General features: G+C 63.7%; 2 protein-coding genes across 5 annotated transcripts; both read left to right on the forward strand.

Annotated features, from left to right (window-relative positions):
* Window positions 1–269: 269 nt before the first annotated feature.
* SCAMP4 (secretory carrier membrane protein 4) lies at window positions 270–20,470 on the forward strand. Of its 4 annotated transcripts, none has more exons than XM_045491305.1 (7): window positions 270–371; window positions 7,038–7,084; window positions 9,039–9,167; window positions 9,430–9,586; window positions 10,329–10,430; window positions 16,515–16,632; window positions 18,619–20,470. In XM_045491305.1, the coding sequence occupies exons 2-7, from the start codon at window positions 7,078–7,080 to the stop codon at window positions 18,796–18,798; spliced, it is 693 nt and encodes a 230-aa protein (XP_045347261.1). In that variant the 5' UTR covers window positions 270–371; window positions 7,038–7,077; the 3' UTR covers window positions 18,799–20,470. The 4 variants fall into 4 exon arrangements, with proteins under 4 accessions (XP_045347261.1, XP_045347264.1, XP_045347262.1 ...); XM_045491308.1 differs by lacking the exon at window positions 270–371 and adding an exon at window positions 5,443–5,466; XM_045491306.1 differs by lacking the exon at window positions 270–371 and adding an exon at window positions 5,462–5,735.
* ADAT3 (adenosine deaminase tRNA specific 3) lies at window positions 4,296–5,366 on the forward strand. The gene has a single exon (XM_045491304.1). It carries the CDS (start codon window positions 4,296–4,298, stop codon window positions 5,364–5,366), a length of 1,071 nt encoding a protein of 356 aa, XP_045347260.1.
* Window positions 20,471–20,974: the final 504 nt, after the last annotated feature.

Below are 20,974 nucleotides of genomic sequence, written 5' to 3' on the forward strand. Positions count from 1 at the left end.
GGACAGCCCTTTTAGGAGCCACGTGGCAGCAGCAACCTGGGCTGGGGGAGCGTCACAGCGGGGGTCGTGTGCCCCTCTGCCTCAGTCCCCCTACTCTGACTCCCTAAACGGCAGCCAAGGTTTTCTTTTTCTGGCCGCCCGCAGGAGGTCTTGAACCCTCAACTCCGCGCTCACCCGCACTCGAGAGAAGGGCGGCGCTCGGCGGCCAGGCGCGCAGCCTTGTGGGGATTGTAGTCCGGACCCCGCCCCAGTCCCGCGCCGACCCCGCCCCTGGAACTACGCTCCCGTCGTGCCGCGCGGCGCAGGCGGAGGCGGGGCAGCGGTCGGTTGCTAAGACTTGTGAGGCGCAGTCCTCGCGTGCGGCTCTTCAGGTAAGCGCGCGGACCCGGGGGTTCGGTTCTCGCGGCCCCGGCTCCCACGGGCAGCGAGCCGGGGCAGTCAAGGAGAGCCTCGGCTGGCGTGGGGGCGCCGGCCGCGCGGGGCGCGAGGAGGCAGCCGGGGGCATCCGCTCGTGTGCGCGTGCGCGCGGGGCGCCCGGGCCGCGGGCCGCCGCTCCCCGCGCCCGTCGACCTTTTGCGCGTGCGCGCGCCCCTGCGGCCGGGGGTGGAGGCCCCGTACAGCCAGCTGCCCCTCTCCTCCCATCGCCTTCCCCTTCCCCTTCCCTTTCCCCTTCCCCTTCCCCTTCCCCTTCCCCTTCCCCTTCCCCTTCCCCTGTGCGCGTGCTTGGGGTCATCGCGGCCAGCCCTCTGCCTCCGGTCCTCCCTTTCACTAGCTTCCCGCCAGCTGCTGGCGTCTTAAACGTTGGTAAACGTGGCAAACATTAAACTTTCCTGATATTGAAAGAATGGGTTTTCGAGGCCTTCTCTTACCCTGGCTCCGCGGATAAGGGGTCTCCTACCACACCCCACATGCCCAGTGTTCGCGAACTGTCACACACAGAGGGGCCGTTTGTAGGGTGGCCAGGTTGGGCAGGTGAAGCGCAGGACGCGCCGGGAGGTTAGAATTCCGTGTACACGACAAGCGATGTCCATGTTCGCGTCAAGCCCCAGAGCTTACAAGGGACCCCACCGCGCTCGCAAATTCTGCGCATGTCCAGAATTCGAATTTAGCGGCCCCACTCCAATGGGGAGTTTGTTAGGGATGCAGGTGGCAGCCAAGCCCTGGAAACTGTATTGGAATCCAGGAGCTACCGCCCTGTGGGCGTGTGTGAGGCTCTGGCCGTCCGTTCCTTCTGCTCAGGACTCCCCGCCCTGCTTCCCCTGCCTTCCGGGTCCAACTGGGGTCACCGCCTCCGAGGAGCCCTCCTGGACTGCCCACCACAGGGCTCTGGCCCTCGGAGATTCTGCCAAGGACTCCCCACCCTGCCTCGCCTGCCTTCTGGGTCCAGCTGGGGTCACCGCCTCCGAGGAGCCTTCCTAGACTGCCCACCACAGGGCACTGCGCCTCCTGGGAGCTGTACCCTGGGACAGCGTGGAGCTCATGTGGCTTTTCTTAGCCTTGGGAGGTGGTGATGGGTTTCCATTTCTCAGAGGGGGCACTGAGGGTGGGGTCTAGGGCAGGTGCCCAAGGTCTCACAGGCAGGGAACAGCTGGGCTGGGTGTGGACTTCTAGGACAGGGCAGGACACACACCCAGGTCCAGGTTCTGGCCTGCCTTCGTCACCCAGGGACAAGATGAGGCCTCGAGCCTACGCTTTCCTGGGTGTATAAATGCCATTTTCTGTCTCCCTCCCAGAGCCAGCTGCCCCGTATCTTCGGGGGGTCCCGGAGCACCCGTGCTTCCAGTGGGGAGGTGCCTAAGCTGCCAAGGGGACTTGAGGTTAGGGGCCCGTCTCCCTGGTCCAGCACACCCTCTGGGGGCCGCCGATGCTGTTAGTGCTCCCGGCCCCTGGACTTCTGCACCAGAGGCAGAGGCGCTGCAACCAGAAATGAAAACAGGCGGTTCTGAGCCCGCCACGGCTGTCCTTGGAGATGCCAGGGTGGGGACTGAGCTGGGCGAGGCCAGCAGAGTGTGTGGGGGGTAGAGGCAGCCAGGTGCCTGGAGCTGGGGACTCATCTGGGGCTTTGGGGACAGAGGAGGAGCCCAGGTCCAGCAGCCGACCCCATCCTGCTCCACATCCCTGGGCGTGTTTATACCGAACACGCGTGCGTGGACACTGCTTGCGGCCGTGCTGGCACTCCCCCCAGGACGTTGGGGTTGGGGGTTCAGGCGGGTCACTGTTTCCTGAAACCGCTTCTTTCTTTTTCTTTCATTTTTTTTTTTTTTTTTTTTTTTTTCCTTAAAGTTTATTTAGTTTGAGAGAGCGGGATGGGGGGCAGAGAGAGAATCCCAAGCAGGCTCCACACTGTCAGTGCAGAGCCCAACATGGGACTCGAACTCACGAACCGTGAGATCTTGACCTGAGCTGAAGTCAACGCTTAACCGTCTGAGCCACCGGGTGCCCTGAAGCTGCTTCTTTCTTATCTGTGGGAGAGGCTCAGGACCCCTGCCCTACACAGGGGCTCCGAAGGCAGAGGCGGTGAGCTGGCCCGCCTGGCCAGAGCCTGGTCAGATCGCGACTCTGCCTGCCTGTGGCCCCAGGCAAGGCCTTGCACCCCACAGAGCCTTGTCTTTGTCCTGTGGAACGGGGACAGTTCCAGGAGCTCCCTCCTGTGTCACTGGGAGGACACGTGGTGGGGACCGCACCAGTGGTTGGGCCTCGCGTGGAGTCTGCTGACCTCGCGCCTGCCCCGTGTCCTTCCCCCTCCCCGCTTCTCTAGCAGCCTTACCGCTTTGCGGCTCACCCGTTTAAAGCGTCTGGCTCTGGGGTTTTCAGTACCTCCGCAGGGGTGCCAAACTCTCCTCGCTGTCTTCTTACAGAGATCTCCATGCCCCCCACAGAGGAAGCCTCGTCCCCATCACCAGTCACTCCTCCATCCCCTCCCTGGCTCCCGTGAGCCCCCTTCCCGTCCGTGGACGAGCCCGTTCCGGACGTTTCACACACGTGGACTCACACCCCGTGTGGCCTCTCGTGTCGGGTTCCCTCCCTGAGCGTCGTGTGTTCGGGGTCCGTCCGCGGGGCGGCGGGGGTGGGCGCCTCGCTCCTGCTCGCGGCCGAGGGACGTGAACCTTTCGCGGTGGACGCGTGTATCCGTCCGTTCATCCATCGAAGGGCGCTTGTGCTGTATCCGCCGTCTGGCTGCCGTGAACACACGTGTGCGGGGTTCTTTGTGGACGTGTGTTCTCGGCTCTCGTGGGCACACGCCTGGGCGTGGAGGGGAGCGGTCACTGGCTCACACGGTGACTGTGCTGCGAGTTTTCCCCCTTCTGCCTCAGAGCGGCACCCCCGCCGGCGGCGTCCCCCGACAGTCCCCTGTTGCCTGTGTTACTCAGCGGCTGTGCTCCTGGAGGACAGGTGAGACGGCGTTTTGCCGTGGAGACAGTGGGAGCCTCGTGATGGGTGCGGGCCGTGGGGTCCTGAGCGTGGTGTGTGCCGGGAGCAGATTCAGGGTCGGTGCCGCGGGCCCTGCCGGGCACAGCACTGGGAGTGCACGCGGGGCCCCTCTCCGCGCTCTGCCTCTCGTGGCTGCCGCGGGCCCCCCCGATTCTGTGCGTTTGTCAAATTTGTATCATGAGCCTAGGACGGACCGCGGTGGGTGAGGGTGCCCTGCGCCCTCCAGCGGGCCCGACTGATGAATAGGTGGGGTTCTGGGCGGCTCAGGCGCATCAGAGAGGGTGAAAGCCCACAGCTGTGAGATGTCCACGGGGAAGGGGCGGGGGCTGGTCCACCCCAGGACTCCAGAGGACGGTGTGTTCCGGGCACACGGTGGCACCTTTGATGCCCCTGAATCTCGTCGACAGGACCAGTGGTTTAGCTCCGATGTAACCCGAGGCGGTGCTGACCGATGAGGTTATGACGCGGGGTACGCACGAAACGCTAAGCGTTTTAGAAGCCGTGTTTCCAAAAAAATGCGCAAAGAAACAGGTGAAGTTCACTGTAAAGATGCGTTCGCTTAACCTGAAACATGGAACGTGAGCACCTGAGCACGTAGTCAGCGTGAAGACGCTTCACGAGACTGCTCACGTTCACCCGTGGCACCTCGCACAGGGAGAAAAGGATGCCAGTGATGGCTTAAGCTCTGCAGACCAAGAGTTAGTAGGATCTGAGGGCGAGCGCGGCCGGCCGGTGGTGCGCGTCGCGTGGGCGGAGCTCCCGGACTTCGGATTCCGCACGCTGGGACCTGGGACGGACTCCTGCGGCTGAGGGATGATGCTCTGCCCCGATCTCTGTCTCCCACAGTCGGAGCCCCGCCGAGGATGGACCCCGCCCCGGGCCTCGCGGAGCAGCGTGGGGACGAGGAGGCCGCGAGCCCCCAGCCAGCGCCCGCGCCGTGGCAAGCCCTCCCGGTCCTGTCCGAGCAGCAGTCCCAGGACGTGGAGCTGGTGCTGGCCTACGCCGCGCCCGTCCTCGACAAGCGTCAGACCTCGCGCCTCCTCAAGGAGGTGTCGGCCGTGCACCCGCTGCCCGCCCAGCCTCACCTCAAGAGGGTGCGGCCCAGCCGCGATGCCAGCCGCCCGCACGCACTGGAGATACTGCTGTGCCTGGCGGGGCCGGCCCCGGGTGCACGATCGCTGGCCGAGCTCCTCCCGCGGCCGGCCGTGGACCCTCGCGGCCTGGGGCAGCCCTTCCTGGTGCCCGTGCCCGCCCGGCCGCCCCTGACCAGAGGCCAGTTCGAGGAGGCGCGCGCCCACTGGCCCACGTCCTTCCACGAGGACAGGCAGGTGGCCCGTGCCCTGGCCGGACGGCTCTTCTCGGCGCAGGAGCAGGCGGCGATGCAGGGCCACATGGAGCGGGCCGTGTGGGCGGCGCAGCAGGCGGCCGCCAGGGGCCTGAGGGCCGTGGGGGCGGTGGTGGTGGACCCGTCCTCGGGCCGCGTGCTGGCCACGGGCCATGACTGCAGCAGCGCGGCCAGCCCCCTGCTGCATGCCACCATGGTGTGCATCGACCTGGTGGCCCGGGGCCAGGGGCGCGGCGCCCACGACCTCCGCCCCTACCCTGCCTGCTCCTTCGCCCCGGCCGTCGTCGGCCCCCAGGGCGTCCGCGCGGGCTCTGTGCGCAAGCTGGAGGAGGACGGGGACGCGCTCGGGGACAGCCTGCCCTACGTGTGCACCGGCTACGATCTCTACGTGACCCGCGAGCCCTGTGCCATGTGCGCCATGGCCCTGGTACACTCCCGCGTGCAGCGCGTCTTCTACGGGGCGCCGTCGCCCGACGGTGCGCTGGGCACCCGCTTCCGCATCCACGCCCGGCCGGACCTCAACCACCGCTTCCAGGTGTTCCGTGGTGTTCTGGAAGCCCAGTGCCGCCGGCTGCACCCCTTCGTGTAGGCGGCCGCGCCTGCCGGGCCCTCCCCTGGCATCTCAGCCTCCCGGCAGACTCCACCGGCGGGCCCCTGCGTCCCTCCTCGTCCTGGCCGTGATCCTGCCGGTCGGTTGTAGGGACGTTCGCGTCCCCCAGCCCGGAGCCAGACCCTGTGCTGCCTCCACTGGTGTGTGGGGACGCATCTGTGCCCAACCGAGCTCTTCCCTGGGCTTGAGCCTAGCGGGGGTCCGGCCCGGGCCGGGGAGCTGGGCACTCGGACTTCCTTCCTCCAGCTGCCCTTTGCCCCCAGCCCGAGGGTCCACTGGGACGGTGTCCCCTGTGTGTCAGGTGTCACAGAGCGGCTCTACGTGTGAAAATAAACACCCCCAAACCAGGTCGGTGTCTGTTGACAGAGGCATGGGGCCGTGGTGGCCGAGGGTGCCTGGGTCGGAGTGACCGCTTCCTCCAGGGTGCGGGGTTTGTACAGGGGAAGGGGAGCTTCTGAGCCAAGTGGGGCAAGAGCGTGGCCCTGGGCCTGGGGCCTCTGCCTGTGTGTTACGTCTGGAAGGGCGTGGCCGGCCAGCATGTGTTTACACTAGGGTGTAGCCTGCCGGCCCGGACTCACCCCACCGAAAGGCTCCTTCCGGTCAGCCCGTCTCCTGACCTTCACAGATGGCCAGAGGGGGTGAGCCGGGGGTCTGCCGCAGAGCAGGTAGTGCTAGGAGCGACGTGTGTCCCTTCAGCAGCCGTGCGTGATTGGATCACCGGGCCAGCTTCGCTCTGAGCCCGCTGTGGAGCCTGGGGTATTTGCTCCCAGCCCGTCCTAGCCCCTGGGGCCGGGGCTGGGGGTCTGACCTCGAGCTGGTGCAGTGGATGGGCGGTGTGGGCGGGAGGGTCTCGGGGGCGTGGACCCTGGAAACTCGGCGTCACTGGATCCTTCTCACCTGGGCTGTGCCTGAGAAAGACGTCTGTGGGTTCCCGTCCCCCTGCCCGCCTCCAGGTACGGTTCCCTTGCCCACGCCGGGCTCACCTGTGCCGTGAGGCCCTGGTGGGTGCTGGGCAAGGCCGCATTGTGGCTCATTTCCTGGAGATGGCGGTGCCCGCCCGCAGAGCCCTCGGGCACCGGCGTGTTCTCTTCGGGCGTGTGTGTTAGTGGCAGCCTGGTACGTGGGGCCACTGTGTGACACCAGCTCACGTGGCTGCACGTAGAAGGGCCGCTGGGGTGCCATGTGGTTGGCTCGGGTCGTGACGCGATCCTCAGCTCTGCAAGGCTTGCAGGGGCGACAACTGCAGGCCAGAGAGGTTGTGTGACTGCGTGTCACGTAGCAGTGAGCGCAAACCCAGTTCTCAGTGTCTCACAAGTTGGGCTTTGTGGCCCCGAGGAGGTGCTCAGAGCCAGTCGTGGATAAAGCGAAAGCCTGGGGGGTGGGGAGGGCATGGGGTAGGTTGGGGGGGCGTCCCAGGAACATTTTGGCTCTGGCTGGTGTGTGACCTGGCAACAGGCTGACCCCTCTCCTGCCAGCTGCCGACGGGGCTCTGGAGGGAGGTGGTGCAGGGGACTGGCCTCTGGGACCAGACCATCCCTGGGGTGGCCTGGAGGTGAGGACTCCACCTGTGGGTGCTGCTGGGCACACAGCTGGTGTGGGGGTCCCCCAGTGGCCTGGGGGACCCCCTGACTGTGGCTGTCTCCCCTCCAGGTGGCTGTAGGCTTCGGCCCCGCCAGTTGTCACAGCGGAAATGTCTGGTAAGTCTCGCCCGGAGGCCCTGCAGCGGGGAATCCAGCTTGTCTGTTCCTCTGGGAAGCGTCCCCTGGTGGTCGGACGGACCGTAATGCCCCCCACCGTGGGGAGGGGCGCACACCTCACTCCCCTCCTCCCACGACGGGTGTCGGGGCTGCCTCCTAGCCTGGAGCCAGATTAGAGGGAGAGGCCGGTCTCCATAGGAGTAGCTCGCCTGGCCAGGCCTTCTGCCTTGGGGCCCGTTTGGCGGTTGACATCAGTGTAGGCGTGAGGTTGGTACATCAGGGTTCATCCCTACGTGTGTAAGATGACACCCTCACTCCCTCGTGGGTTTGCCTGCCCCCCTCCCGCTCAGGAGGAGGGGTGGGGCACGTGAGGTGGGGCCCTGAAGCCACGGCCAGGCGCCACAGGGACACGCCTTCCACGCACGGTCACCCTGCCCCCGAGCTCAGGTGTATGGCGGCTGGGGCCCTAGGTGCCTGGGGTCAACTGGTGGTGCTGCTGCTGGGATTGGAACTCAGGCCGCCGAGTCCCAAATCTGCGCACGACGTTCCCCGGGGGCTTTTCATCTGCCAAGAAGACAGGGTTTCAAGGGGCCTGTGATTCGCCTGGTGGTTTTCTATCTTCCCCTCGGCACAGGGTGTGCTGGCCACCTGGCCGCTGGAGGCGTCACCCCGTCCTTGCTGTGGGCAGCGGGGGGAGGGGTCACACGTCAGGAGAGGGGAGAGCAGCGGGGCAGGGGCCAGGTGAGGTCCTTGCTGGGGCCTTGGGCAGGAACCGCGAAGGGTTGTGACCTGTGACCGTGGCACGGAGGCTGTGCCGGGGAGGCCCTTCCCCGTGTCTCATCACCCAGGCGCAGAGCCAGCAAGCTCGGGGTGGGGTCGAACCCCGCCGGGCTCAGGCTTGGCATGCTCCACGGCTTTCTGTGTCCCTTGGTAGATGCCTGGGGCTTCTCTGTGGCCAGTATGGTATGGTCTGCCTCTACCTGTCCTCCCCTCCGGCCCCTGGTCTCCCCGCTGCCTCTAGAGCACCTGGCACTCACCCCGGGGCCTTTGTATGGGCCAGAACCACCGGCCTCTCCTCTTCGCTTTCTGGAGTCTTGGTTCCAATTCTGCCTTTTCGAGTGAGGCCTACCCTGACCCCCTTCTTAAATCACAGCTAACCAGCACCCAGCACACATCCCTGGTGGCCTGCACGTGACATCTCCTATATGCCACAGTGTCGTCCATCCATTGCGATTACTGCCGGGCTCCCCCTGGCTAGGAGGGCAGCACCTCGAGGGCAGGGGTCCTCTCTGTTTTGTTCGTGGTCTGGCCCCCCGAGGTAGTTGGGAGTCGTGTCCTGCCACACGGTGGTATGATGTCAGTGACACCTTGACCTCAGACTTCTGGGCTCCAGGACTAGAAGAGAGCAAATCCCTACAGCTGACACCTCCCAGTTTGTGGTCACTTCTTAGAGCTTCCCCAGGAAGCTCATACGTTCAGGATGCCAGAACCTTCCTTCGAGGCAGCTGTCACCGGCATTTGTGTTCTGCCACTGAGTCTGCGTGTCTTCTGTGGCTGCTCTGAGGAATCACCACAACGTAGTGATTTAAACCACGATTATGGGCTCCGAAGTCCTAACACCCGGGCGTGGGCAGGGCCGGTTCCCCCGGGAACCCAGGGAGCCCCGTGTCCCCCTTTTCCGGCTGCCAGAGGCGCCGCATCCTGGGCCCGCGGCCCCTCCTCATCCTCACGGCCAGCAGCGCGGGGTCCGCCCGGCTCTCTGCCTCCCTCTTGTGAGGACGCTGGGTCCCCAGGGCACCCAGGGTCACCCCCGCCTCAGGGGCCTTGATAAGGTCTCCTCTGCCACGTGAGGTGACATGTCCACGGGTTCTGAGGACCAGGACAGGGACGTGTGTGGGCCTGTCACTGGGTCCCTTAGCCTGGTTTTGTTTTGCGGTGGTTTCTGTCTCTGCAGAAAAGGAGAATAATTTCCCGCCGCTGCCCAAGTTCATCCCTCTGAAGCCCTGCTTCTACCAGAACTTCTCCGACGAGATACCCATTGAGCACCAGCTCCTGGTGAAGAAGATCTACCAGCTGTGGCTGTGTGAGTGGCCGGGGCGGGGCGGGGGCGGGCATGGGGCACCTCCGGGCCACAGTTTGCCCCCTCCCGGGCGGTGAGAGCCCAAGGGTTCTGGGATAAATCCGTTTTTCCAACACAATGATGTCCCTTGAGCTGTTCTCTGGCCCCCCTGGTGCCCACGCTGAGCAGAGTCGCAGCCCTGCTCTCCCGGCGGGTGGGAGAGGCCCGGCCCGGAGCCCTCCGCCCAGGCTCACCCTCCTCGCCTCTCCCCCCTCCCCCCACCCAGTCTACTGTGCCACCTTGGGGGTCAACCTCATCGCCTGCCTGGCCTGGTGGATCGGAGGCGGCTCGGGAGCCAACTTTGGCCTGGCCCTGGTCTGGCTACTGCTCTTCTCCCCCTGCGGCTACGTGTGCTGGTTCCGGCCTGCGTACAAGGCCTTTCGGTGAGTGGGGGTGCGGGGCAGTCTCGGAGCGTCTGGGGCTCGGAGCGGGGCGAGCCAGGACGCCTGACCGCGTGAGCTCAGGTCCATGCAGCTCCCGCTCTCACTCTCGGGACCTGCACCTGCTCTGTGCCTGGTGCCTGGGTCCCTTCTCCTGTCCGGTTGGGGGGGGGACAGGTTATGTCCACGGTCTGCGGGCTACAGCCAACCACGACCCGTTGTCTTTTAATAACTTCGTCAGGAGACGCTTCGTGTATCAGTGTTTCCAGTATCTTTACGGGGTTGTGGATCCATCACCTCTTTCCAGTTCCAGAACGTTCCATCCCTGTTCCACCCCCTCTCCTCCCCCAGCCCCCACGAGCCCCCCTCCTGTCCGTGGATGAGCCTGTTCTGGACATTTCACACACGTGGACTCACACCCCGTGTGGCCTGTCATGTCTGGGTCCGTCAGCGGGGCAGCGGGCGCGGGCACCTCACTCCTGCTCGCGGCCCGAGGGACGTGCGCGTGCACAGTGGACACGTGTGCCTGTGTCTGGCTGCTCATACGTTTGCGAACACTTGGGTCATTGGCACCTCTTGGCTCCTGTGGATGTTCGCCCCCAGTGGGCCCCACGACTCAGGAGCGTGCCGCGTTTGCCCCTAGGTGGTCCCCGAGACCCGGGCTGACCCGGGGAGGCAGCCAGTCCCCTCACTGGCCGTGCACGTGCGCAGTGACGGCCGTCCTCTCCCTCCTCTCCCTCCGCAGGGCCGACAGCTCCTTCAACTTCATGGCGTTCTTCTTCATCTTCGGAGCCCAGTTCGTCCTGACCGTTATCCAGGCGATCGGCCTCTCAGGATGGGGCGCGTGGTGAGCCGGGCCCCCAGGCTGTGGCGCAGGGGTGTGACGGGTGTGTGCTCAGCGGTGCCCCGGCCATCGTGAGCACCCGCACGGGGCGGTGGGGGGTGGGGTGGGGCTGGGGGTTGTTGCCCTCCAGGTTCTGCCCAGGACGCGCTCGCGGGCCACCGGGGCCACTGGGAAGTGCGGTCCGGTGGCATGTCCTGGGAGGAGCGGCTCAGGGCACAGCCGGAGAGAGGGCCGGCCTTCAGTTTGCCTGGACGGGTTCGTACCTGGTCTCGTGGCTGCCAGAACAAATCACGGCAAACGTGGTGACTCGGAGGGAAGCAGGTTTATCTCACAGCTCTGGGCTCCGGGATCTGACACGGGCCTCACGGCCAGGTGCGGGCAGGGCTGGAATCCCCCCCGCCCGGGGCCCCAGCGAGCCCCATCTCCTCCCTTTCCCGGCTCCCAGAGGCGCTGCATCCTCGGCCCACGGGCTCTCCTCATCCTCATGGCCAGCAGCTCGGGTCGCCTGGCTCTGCCTTGCTCTCGTGGGACCTCGTGAGGATGCTGGGCCCCCTGGGCACCCAGGGTCACCCCGCCTCGGGGGCCTTGACAAGGTCCCCTCTGCTGCATGAGGGGACAAGTCCCAGGATGAGGATGTGGGCACCCCCAGGTCACGTCTGCGGCACCGAGCGTCCTGTGGGCGACAGCCACGGCTGCGTGTGTGTGGCTCTGCTTGGTCAGTACTGTGACATCACGCGCCTCTGTGCTCATGTGTGTCTTGCTCGGTCTCTTGGTCGAAATCTCGGTATCGGGAGCTCGTCCCCTGAGGGCGGGTGTCACATGCCGTGGCCCTCGCCGTGTCTCCAGCTCTCAGCTGGGGACACCCTGCTGCCATCCTCCTGGCTTTCACTCCTGTCACTCTTTCCTCTGTGCCCTGGAAGAGCCACGAGGCTCTGTCCTGGTCACCGCACGTTGAACGTGTGCTGTCTTGTTGCTCGAGGCCCCGGGTGGGTGCTGGTGGCCTCCTGGACCTGCTCCTCAGCTCCCTCCCGTGTCTTCTGCCCCCTTTATAGAGGCTCGAAGTCCCCTCTCGCCTGGGACCGTTTCCAAGATACACCCTCCCTCTGGGTCTTTGCACCTGTCGGGCAGATGAGCTCTCTCTGATGCCCTCTCAGATCTCGGTCTACAGGGCCAGTGAGGGGCTGGCTTCGGACTCCAGGGGCGGGGCTGTGCCGGGAGGACACCCAGGGCTCAGCAGCCTGTCGTCCCCAAGGCCACGGTTTATACAGAGAAAGGATGGGAAGTAATTTGAACTCAGGGCAAAGGGATGGAGGGCAGGGGCGAGGACACTGGGCCAAGCTTCTAGAATCCTCTCCCAGGGTGTCCCCCAAGAGGCGCTTAATTCCCCCAAAACAACATGTGGCCATGTGGGAGGTGTGGTCTCCAGGGGGCGTAGAGAGCCAGCGCCCAGGTTCTCACCGGGAGTCGGTCAGCAGGCCCCTCTGCCGAGCTCGGGCGGAGACCCCAGACCCCAGGAGGGGAGCAGGTCCTCGGCGCAAACCTCGTGTCTGCACAGACAGCTCCGGGACACGAGCCCCCTGCCGGCAAGGGTGGCGGGAGCCCCGGAGTCCGGATCCAGATGCTGCCGAGGGCTGGCCTCGCGAGCCGGCCTCAGGGGTGGGAGGTGTCAGGCCCGTGCGGGCTCTTTTCTGCCCGGTGCCACCCCCACGCCATTCTCCACACTGGGCTGGCATGGTGGGCACCTTCCTTGGGGGTCGGCTTGCAGAAAGAGGACTTCAGGAGCGTCCCTGCCCTCTTTGAGTGTAGGCCAAACAGAGCAGGGGACGGTGACCAACCAGCTGGTGCGCCTGGGCAGAGAGCTGCTCTGGAAAATTAGGGGGAGGCGGGGGGAGGGGGACGCTGCAGGCCCATCCGCTCTCCCGAAGCTCGTCACCGCTCCCGTTCTGTCGCAAGGCTAGGCCTGGGGCCAGCACAAGCAGGGCAGGGCCTCCGGGCGCTTTCATTTCCCCAAGTGTGTGGGGCGCCCCGCCCCCCCGCCCTGCTCTGGCTTCTTTGACTGTCACACAGGTGGACTGTCTGGTGCTGGCACACCCCCGGCCCCCTCGCCGGCCCCTTGGCCTTCTCAGGGCGCGGAGCAGGGGGTTGGGACCGAAGGTGCGCTTCACCAAACCGCACTCCCCCTGAAAGCCCGGCCAGGGTCTCCCCGTCCTCCTGGTCCCCGGTGGCCGGGTGGACCGCGGCTGCGGCCCCGGGCCAGTCCCTGCTCGCGACCTTCCGCATGGGACACAGAGCAGCCGCTGGGCGCTTCCCGGAGACGGTCCAGCGCGTCCTCGGAGGGTGCTCTCGGGGTGCCGGCCGCGCTGCGCAGCAGCTCTGTATTCTGCGGGTCTGTTGCCCCCCTCACGCTCCACACGTGGGTCATCTCCTCCGCAGACGCTTCCCCGCAAACTCATAAAGGAGAAGAACTTTCAGGACGTACAAGTATCCTACGCAGTGTCCCTACATACGAGACCGTGATGCTGCCTCACGCCTCACAGACCAACCTAAAGTCCTTCGTGCCGTCCGCTCGCTGAGATCCTGTCTTTTTAAACAGGCTGGCTCAGTCCGTGGAGCGTGCAATCCTTGATCTCGGGTTTGTGAGTTCAAAACCCACATTGGGTGGGCGCCTGGGTGGCTTGGTTCATGAGTTCAACTTTATTTAGTAATTTTTTTAATTAAAAAAACTTTTCTTAAAATGTTTATTTTTGAGAGGGAGAGAGCGTGAGCAGGGGAGGGGGAGAGAGAGAGGGAGACACAGAATCCGAAGCAGGCTCCAGGCTCCGAGCTGTCAGCACAGAGCCCGACGCGGGGCTCAAACTCACAAACCACGACGAGATCATGACCTAGGCCGAAGTCGGACGCTTAACTGAGCCACCCAAGTGTCCCAATTTTATTTGTAAAGTAATCTTTATGGCCACCGTGGGTCCTGAACTCACAAACCTGAGATCAAGACTCATCCGCTTCACCGACTGAGCCTCCCAGGCGCCCCTTGAACAGGGCACTTTACGTCAGGCTACTTGGAGGTTTACAGAAAGGCGCGGAGACAGGACAGCGCGTGGCCGTGCGCCAGCAGGGGTGTCTGATACGCCTTTGGTACGACCCCAGGTGTGCGCGGCTGCAGTGCCGGTGCCCGGACGTGGGCCGCGTTTGGATTTCCGCCGCGTCCCCACGGCTGCCCCCTGCTCAGGATGCCACGTGGCATTGAGTTACGTTCTGCTTCAGCCGTCCATCCGGGTCAGACCCAGATGAGGCGCGCACGTCTCCATGAGTCGCTTTCTGTCTTTGCTCTTCCCGGTCTTTTTCTGATTGATTCATCGAAGAAACAGAGGCTCGCTTGTCCTGTAGTTTCCCAGAGTTCAGTTTTTAGAATAGTGGCTTTGGTAAGGTACGTGTCACAGACCAGAAATTCACTTTTAAGGTGAACAATTCAGTGGTTTAGAGTACGTTCACAGGTGGTGCAGCCATCACCTCTGTTTAGTGCCAGAATGTTCTATTGCCCCAAAAACAACTCGCCCCGGTTGGCCGTCACTCCCACCCGCTCCCCCGGCCCCCACAAGCCCCCTCCCTGTCCCTGGATGAGCCTTTTCTGGACCTTTCACACAAGTGGACTCACACCCCACGTGGCCTCTCGTGTCTCGTTCCCTCCCTGAGTGTCGTGTGTTCAGAGTCGGCCGGTGGGGCGGCGGGGGTGGGCGCCTCCCTCCTGCTCGCGGCCGAGGGATGTGTGCATGCGCGGTAGACACGGTCATCTGTGCGCGTGCGCGGTGGACGCTGTCGTTCCGTCCACAGCTCACGGGTTCTGGGTGTCTCTGGACGTTGCCGTTACTAGTGCTGCTGTGACACGGGCCTCGGTGTCTCGGGTGTGCGCCGGGCTGCCAGGTTGCTTGGTGACGCGGCAGCTGAGTTGACCTTCTGGGGGGCTGCCAGACTCCCTAGGTCTTGTGTCCGCACCGTTCTTTTACGTGCATGTTGTCCTCTCCCTGGTTCCAGCCCCGCGATCTCCTGAGACTCTCTGGGGGAACACCCAGCACCCCCTCATCTCCTCCCTGAGCCCTGCCCTCTCCATCTTCCCTGCTCCCCAGCCCTGATGCCGTGGTGTCTCCCCGACAAGGATGGCATACAGCAGGCTCCGTCGCTCATCCAGTCGGTCCTGACGGGGGCCAGTTTGTCACCTGCTGTCCTTAGAACCTGAGTGCTGTCATCCTGGGTAATAAAGGAGGTTATTCTCATTGCTGGGAGGCTGGGGCAGGCTCCCCGTCCTACGTTCAGCCTGTGGGTGCCTTCACCCTCCCCGGAGACCACGGTCCTCAGGCTGGGGCCCCCGCCCACCGGCCCCTCTTTCCAGAGCCCCAGATCTGGTGGAAGGATGTTTGTCCCCAAGGTGACACCCCCAGCAGAGCCAGCGTTTCTCCCCTCCTAGGAGCACCTGGTGCCCACCTGGCCCTGCGGCTGCCTAGTTGTGCCCACACCCCCCTACCTCTCCCTCGGCCTAAACACCCAGCCGAGTCTCCCCTCCCAGTGGCTTTTCTTTTTTTGTTTTTTTTTTTAAGTTTTTTATTTCAAACATTTTTCTAATTTTATTTTGGGGAGGTGCAGAGGGAGAGAGAGGATCTCTAGCAGGTTCCACGCCCAGCACAGAGCTCCACATGGGGCTTTGATCTCCTGACCCTGGGATCACGAGCCGAGCCGAGACCAAGAGGCGGACGCTTGGCCGACCGAGCCCTCCAGGCGCCCCCAGTAGTTTTTCCACCTCCCCAGGCTGAGTGGGAACAGGCAGCAGGCCTGTCCCCACCGCCAGGGTCATTCTCGGCCCCGGCACCCAGCACAGAATGGGCCTGTGGGCCAGGGGTCCTCTGCCCCACTTCACACACTTGGGTGAGGAAGACACAGCTTCCCTTTCGGTGGGAGCGTGGCATCGTCCCTAAACATGCGTGCGGGAAAGCCCACGTGCTGCTGAGCGCTGCGGTCCTCGTGTTGTTCCGGAAGGCGCGAGCAAATACGGGCAGCCCCTGGAGATGTGGGGCTCCACCACGTGTGTGCTGGGCAGCCACCTCTCTGGGTGTGACGCTCCCACAGTGCGGGGGTGGCCACAGAAGCCTGTGCGGGGGGGACCTGGCTGGACTCTCAGTGGATGTGGCCACACGACAGGCTCTGGAACAGGGACGCCAGGGGAACAGCAATGAAACCTGAATAAAGCATATGGTTTCAGTAATAGTAATGAACTGGTGATAATTTCCTAGCCTTTAGGTTTCTTGAACCTTGAGCCGTGTGTCTTTATTACCTGTTTAGAAAAACGAAATCTCAAGGGGCACCTGGATGGCTCACTGGGTTAAGCGTCTGACTCCTGATCTCACCTCAGGTTTTGATCTCAGGGTCGTGAGTTCAGGCCCTGCGTTGGGCGTGGAGCCTACTTTAAAAAAAAATCAGTAAAATGATAAAGTCTCGACAATGGTTATCTTCTGTCTCTCCCCCCCCAGAGGCGGGCGTGGGTGTTCTTTCCACTTTGCACATGTGCCATGGACAGAACGGGTCTCATAGAGTCTTGCTGTCCTGACTCATCTTCAACTTTCTTTTCTGCTCTGGTTTTGTGAACGTCTCCTCAGCATTCTGTCGTGTGGCTGTGTTCTGGCTGGTGAACATTTGGGTTACTCCTGGCTTTCATTATAAGTCATTGCCGTGGTGTGAATTCTCAGAGGAGGAGAGCCGGGGTGCAGGAAATGAGCTCTTAGGGCTTTTTGTAGGCCACTCCCACTGCTCCCGCAAAGGGACACGCTCCTGGAAAGGGACATGCTCCCACCAGTGCAGTGCTCCTTTCAGCCCCTCACGCACACCACACGTTCCCGCGTTCTAGCTTGCATTCCCCACTGCTGGGTTTGAGCATCATTTCATGTGTGCATTGGCCCCTGCGAGCCCTTGCACAAATTGCCCATTCTCCGCCATTCGTTTTTGTTGTTGTTGATTTGTTGGAGCTGTTTACATATGAAGGATGCTGGGCCCTTGTTTGGTGGACGTGCTGGCACCCATGCTGCTCTCTCTTGCCCCTTGCAGTGGTTGGCTGGCGGCAGTCGGGTTCTTCCAGACCAATGTCGGGGCCGCCGTGGTCATGCTGCTTCCGGCCATCATGTTCTCCATGTCAGCTGCCATGATGGCCATCGCGATCATAAAGGTGAGTCCTCTGGGCCCGGGACTTCCAGCATCTTATGGTGCGTCTGGTTGCCGGATCGCCCGGGCCCTGGGGGCCCATATCCTCCTCGTTCCAGGACGTGTCCTGATGTTCATGACGAGCTGATCTCTGCTAAGGCAGGCTTAGGGAAACCGCAGAGTGTGGGCTGATGATGACCGCGCCGGCCTTTGGGGCCCACCCACTAGTGTCCCCGCACTTTCGTGTCCCAGGGTGTACTCCACGCGGCCCGATGTGGCCGCCACCGGACGTTTGTTGCCATTTACGGTTAAAGTCACATGAGGTAAAGTTAAGTAAAGCTAAACACAGAGCGGGGGGATCCGCTGCACCCACCCACCGCATCTCAGATACTTGCCGGCCGTGTGGGGCTGGGGCGCCGTCTCTGTGCCGGAAAGTTCCCGCGGGCGGTGCCGCCCCGGGTGTGCGGAGGCCGCAGCAGGAACGCGCACCGAGCGGTGCTGGGGAAGCCGGCCGCACCTGGCCAGCGGCCTCGAGCCCTCCCGGAGGTGGTGGTCACAGGCTGGGGCGCGGGGACGTGCGTGGAGTCCCCGTGGGAAAGAGGAGCGGTGCGGGCTCTGCGCGCGGAGTGGCGTGAGCGTTTGGCCCCGCGCCTCTAGCTGTCTGAGTGGGGCTCCTGGCCTACGTGGGCTTTCTCCCGGGTGCACCTGGCTGGGCGGACAGAAGGATCCTGCCACTCCCCCCCCACCGTTTGCACCCCAGATGCCTTCAGCCGTGTGGACAGTCTGAGGGCAGGGAGGGGCCGGCAGAAAACGCGCGAATGAGCCTCCAGGCGGTTCCACCACGAGGTTCCTGCAGGAGCCGACTTTCCAACCAGGGACTTCCGAGCAGCAAACCTCACAGAATAGAAAGCAAATGCAAATTGAAAAGGGCTCTTGGGCCAGAAAGAAAGGCTGCCTGGACGGAAGGAGAGCCTGTGCTTCCAAAACAAAGAGATGCCCCGGGGGCGGGGCATGTCGGGAGGACCCCCAGGGCTCAGCAGTCTCCCCAAGGCCTAGGTTGATACAGAGAAAGGATGAGAAGCAAAGTGACCTAAGGGCAGAGGCTTGTGGGGTGGGGGTGGGGGTGGGGACACCAGGCTAAGCTTCCAGAATCCTCTCCCAGGTGTCCCCCCAAAACGGCATGTGACCACGTGTGAGGTGTGGTCTCCAGGGGGTACGAAGGGACCCAGCGCCCAGGTTCTCACCGGGTGTCGGTCAGCAGGCCCCTCTGCCGGACTCGGGCGGAGACCCCAGACCCCAGGAGGGGAGCAGGTCCTCGGCGCAAACCTCGTGTCTGCACAGACAGCTCCGGGACACGAGCCCCCTGCCGGCGAGGGTGGCGGGAGCCCCGGAGTCCGGGTCCAGATGCTGCTGAGGGCCAGCCTCGTGAGCTGGCCTCGGGGGGCGGGAGGTGTCAGGCCCGTGCGGGCTCTGTCTTGCACACCCCCCACTGCCTCCAAGAGAAGAAACATATTTAGTAATAGTCGTGTGGAAGAAGAAAGGCAAATCCCAGTGAGAAACGAGGAAAGTGTTCAGCGTCACTAAGCATCAAGAGCATTGAGTTAAAATGCCAGTTTTCGCTTACTGACTTTTCCAGGACTTCTAGAGTTTCTCGTACTGCCCCGCATTCCCAGAGGTGCAGTGGGGGGCCTGTCAGCACAGGCCTGCTGGGCCGTGGGGAGTTAGTCCTTTCTGGGGGTCTCTGCCTGGAAGCCACCGGTCCCGCCCAGGGATGGCTGTTAGCATCACGAGGGGCCCGAGGGTGGGTGTCCGGGGGGGCGGTCCACAGAGAGAAGCTAGGAGGGACGGCCTCAGCTTCCACGCGTTTCCTGAAGTCTCCACAAGGATCGTTCTGGTATTTTATAGTCCGCTTAGGAAAAGCACAGCCTTAAGCACGAGGTCTCTCTTGGTCACGTGCACTTCAGTTTGGCTTCTCTTCTCTGCCCCCCACCCCCACCTTCTGTCCCTGCAGGTGCACAGGATCTACCGGGGGGCCGGTGGAAGTTTCCAGAAGGCACAGACAGAGTGGAATGCGGGCACCTGGCGGAACCCGCCGTCTCGGGAGGCTCAGTACAACAACTTCTCGGGGAATAGTCTGCCCGAGTACCCCACCGTGCCCAGCTACCCGGCTGCTGGCAGCCAGTGGCCTTAGAGGGGCCGACCAGCCCTGCTGCCCGCCCCCGCCGCCCACCTCCCCCGCCCCCGGCCAGAGCGTGGGGCCCACTCGTGTTCATCTCACCTTCAGGCGTGGAGGTCCAGCCTCTGCTGCCTAGCAGGAGCCTCCCTGGCTGCGAGTCCTGTCTGGTTACCGAAACGCCCACGCCCCCTCCTGTCGAGGTCTCAGAGGGCCGACCACAGGCCTCCCCACGGACAAGGCAGCAGCAGGCCACCCACCCGCCCTACCTGCAGAGCTGACTGCCCCGTGTCCGCCCACTCGCCCTCTGCCTTCTCACCTCGTTCCTGACGGGCTTGGCGTGTGGCCGAGTCGCCCATGTCCTCGTCCTTCTAAGTCTCTGTTCACCTGCAGCCAGAGGGCTCTTGTGGACCAGCCTCCGGGGTTGTCCAGAGGCTCGTTAGCTGGGCTTCCCTGTCCGCCTGCCCCGTGCGCTCCGTGCTGGGGCCATTGGCCAGCCTGGCTCCAGCCTTCCTGCCCGCAGTGGCTCTCCTCCTGGGGACTTGCAGCAGACCTCTGTCGAGATCCGAAACCGGGGGCAGAATCCTTCTGGGGGAGGGTGGGGGGCCGTTGGCCTCTCCCCTCCGCGTACAAGCCGAGGAAAGCAGCAGCGCCTGGCAGAGGGCGGGTGGCCCGCACGCTCACCGCCTGCCCCCGGCCGCTCGGAGCCTGTGGCCTCACAGCCCTGTGCTCGAGCTGCAGGAAGCGGGGAATGGAGTTTCTCAGGAGAACGGCTTTTCGGAAGGAAAGAAGACAGGACAAACCTGTGCCTTAGTGAGGAACCGGAACAAGACTCCACTTTTCTCCCCTCCGATTGTTCTAGCTCCTTCTGAGACGGAGCAGCCGAATGTCCCATGGGGATCTCCGCAGCACCCTTGTGAACAGATGGTCCAAAGGAGTAGTGGGCTCTTCGCCCCTGCTGGCCAGGCTTCCCGGGCGCCCCGAGTGCTGCCCCTCTCCTCCCAGCTGGCTGCCTCGGGGTAGGACGGGGACCCTCTCCGTCCCACACTGCCGCACCAGGTCGCCGGCCTCTCCACAAGCCCCAGGACGGCCAGCCTTGTTCTCCACACACGCTTGCTTGCTTTGGCTACTCGTGCTGAACACCACGTGGTGTCCAAAGGTGGCCGCGGTCCCTGAGAAAGCGCCCGGGTCTGGGTGCCCGAAGGTCAAGGCCTCCTGCGTGGAAAACCCAAGCCTTGGGTCTCCCGGGGGTCCCTTAACTAAGTCCCCAATTCAGCCTCCGTGAGAGGCATGCATTGCACTAACCGTGGGGCCGAGTCCCTCCCGATGGCCGGCTCGCCAGGCGGTAGCCTGTCCTGGAGGACCGTGCGTGCGCACGTACGGATTCGCCCCTGCACAGCCCGTGTCCCTGCGGCGCTGGGCACCTTTGTTACGTCGCGGTGGGTTTTGTTATGGGGGAGGATCCTGGAAATAAATACTATAGTCCTGCCTGCATCGCAGAGCCTCTGCGGGGCCGTTTGTGGCTGGCGCGGCGTTGCCCTACCCGGCGCACGGCCCCGGTGGCCTGTCGCCCCTGCGCCCTGCCCATGGACCCTGCCCCGCACAGGCACCCCCTCAGCCCTGCCCATCGACCTCCACGGTGTGCTTCCCTCCTGTCCTCCTTTTCAATCAACTTGGTTTTATATGCTTAGCTGTTTTTTTGGTTTTGTTTTTAATTATTACTTTCTAATTTTGAGAGAGAGCGTGGCGGGGGCGGGGGGATCCCAAGCAGCCTCCACACTCAGCACCCCGCCCGATTCCACGACCCTGGGATCATGACCTGAGCTGAAATCGCCAAGAGTCAGATACGCGTAACCGACTGAGCCCCCCAGCTGCTCGACTTCTAATTTGAAAAAGGGATTTTGCCGAAAATGAGAAACCAGCGTCACTTGGCATGAAGGAAAAGTAATGGTGGAAGTGTCTGGAATAAAAACAGGAAGGTCTCACGGAAACCCACCTGGAGGGGCCTCCCCAGGGCTCAGCGCGGCGGCCTGTCGGCAGAGTGGACATCCCGCGTGGACACAGGAGGGAGGGCGGAGTCCTGTTCCGCAGGACGCTTTGCCACCACAGGAAGGAAACGAGACCTGCGGACAGAAAGCAGACAAAGCAAAGCCCCGGGCAAAGCAGTGTGGGTTGTGCTGTGTCCTCCCCCCAG

The sequence above is a fragment of the Leopardus geoffroyi genome, chromosome A2 (genome assembly GCF_018350155.1).
Source record: "Leopardus geoffroyi isolate Oge1 chromosome A2, O.geoffroyi_Oge1_pat1.0, whole genome shotgun sequence".
Lineage (NCBI taxonomy): Eukaryota > Metazoa > Chordata > Mammalia > Carnivora > Felidae > Leopardus > Leopardus geoffroyi.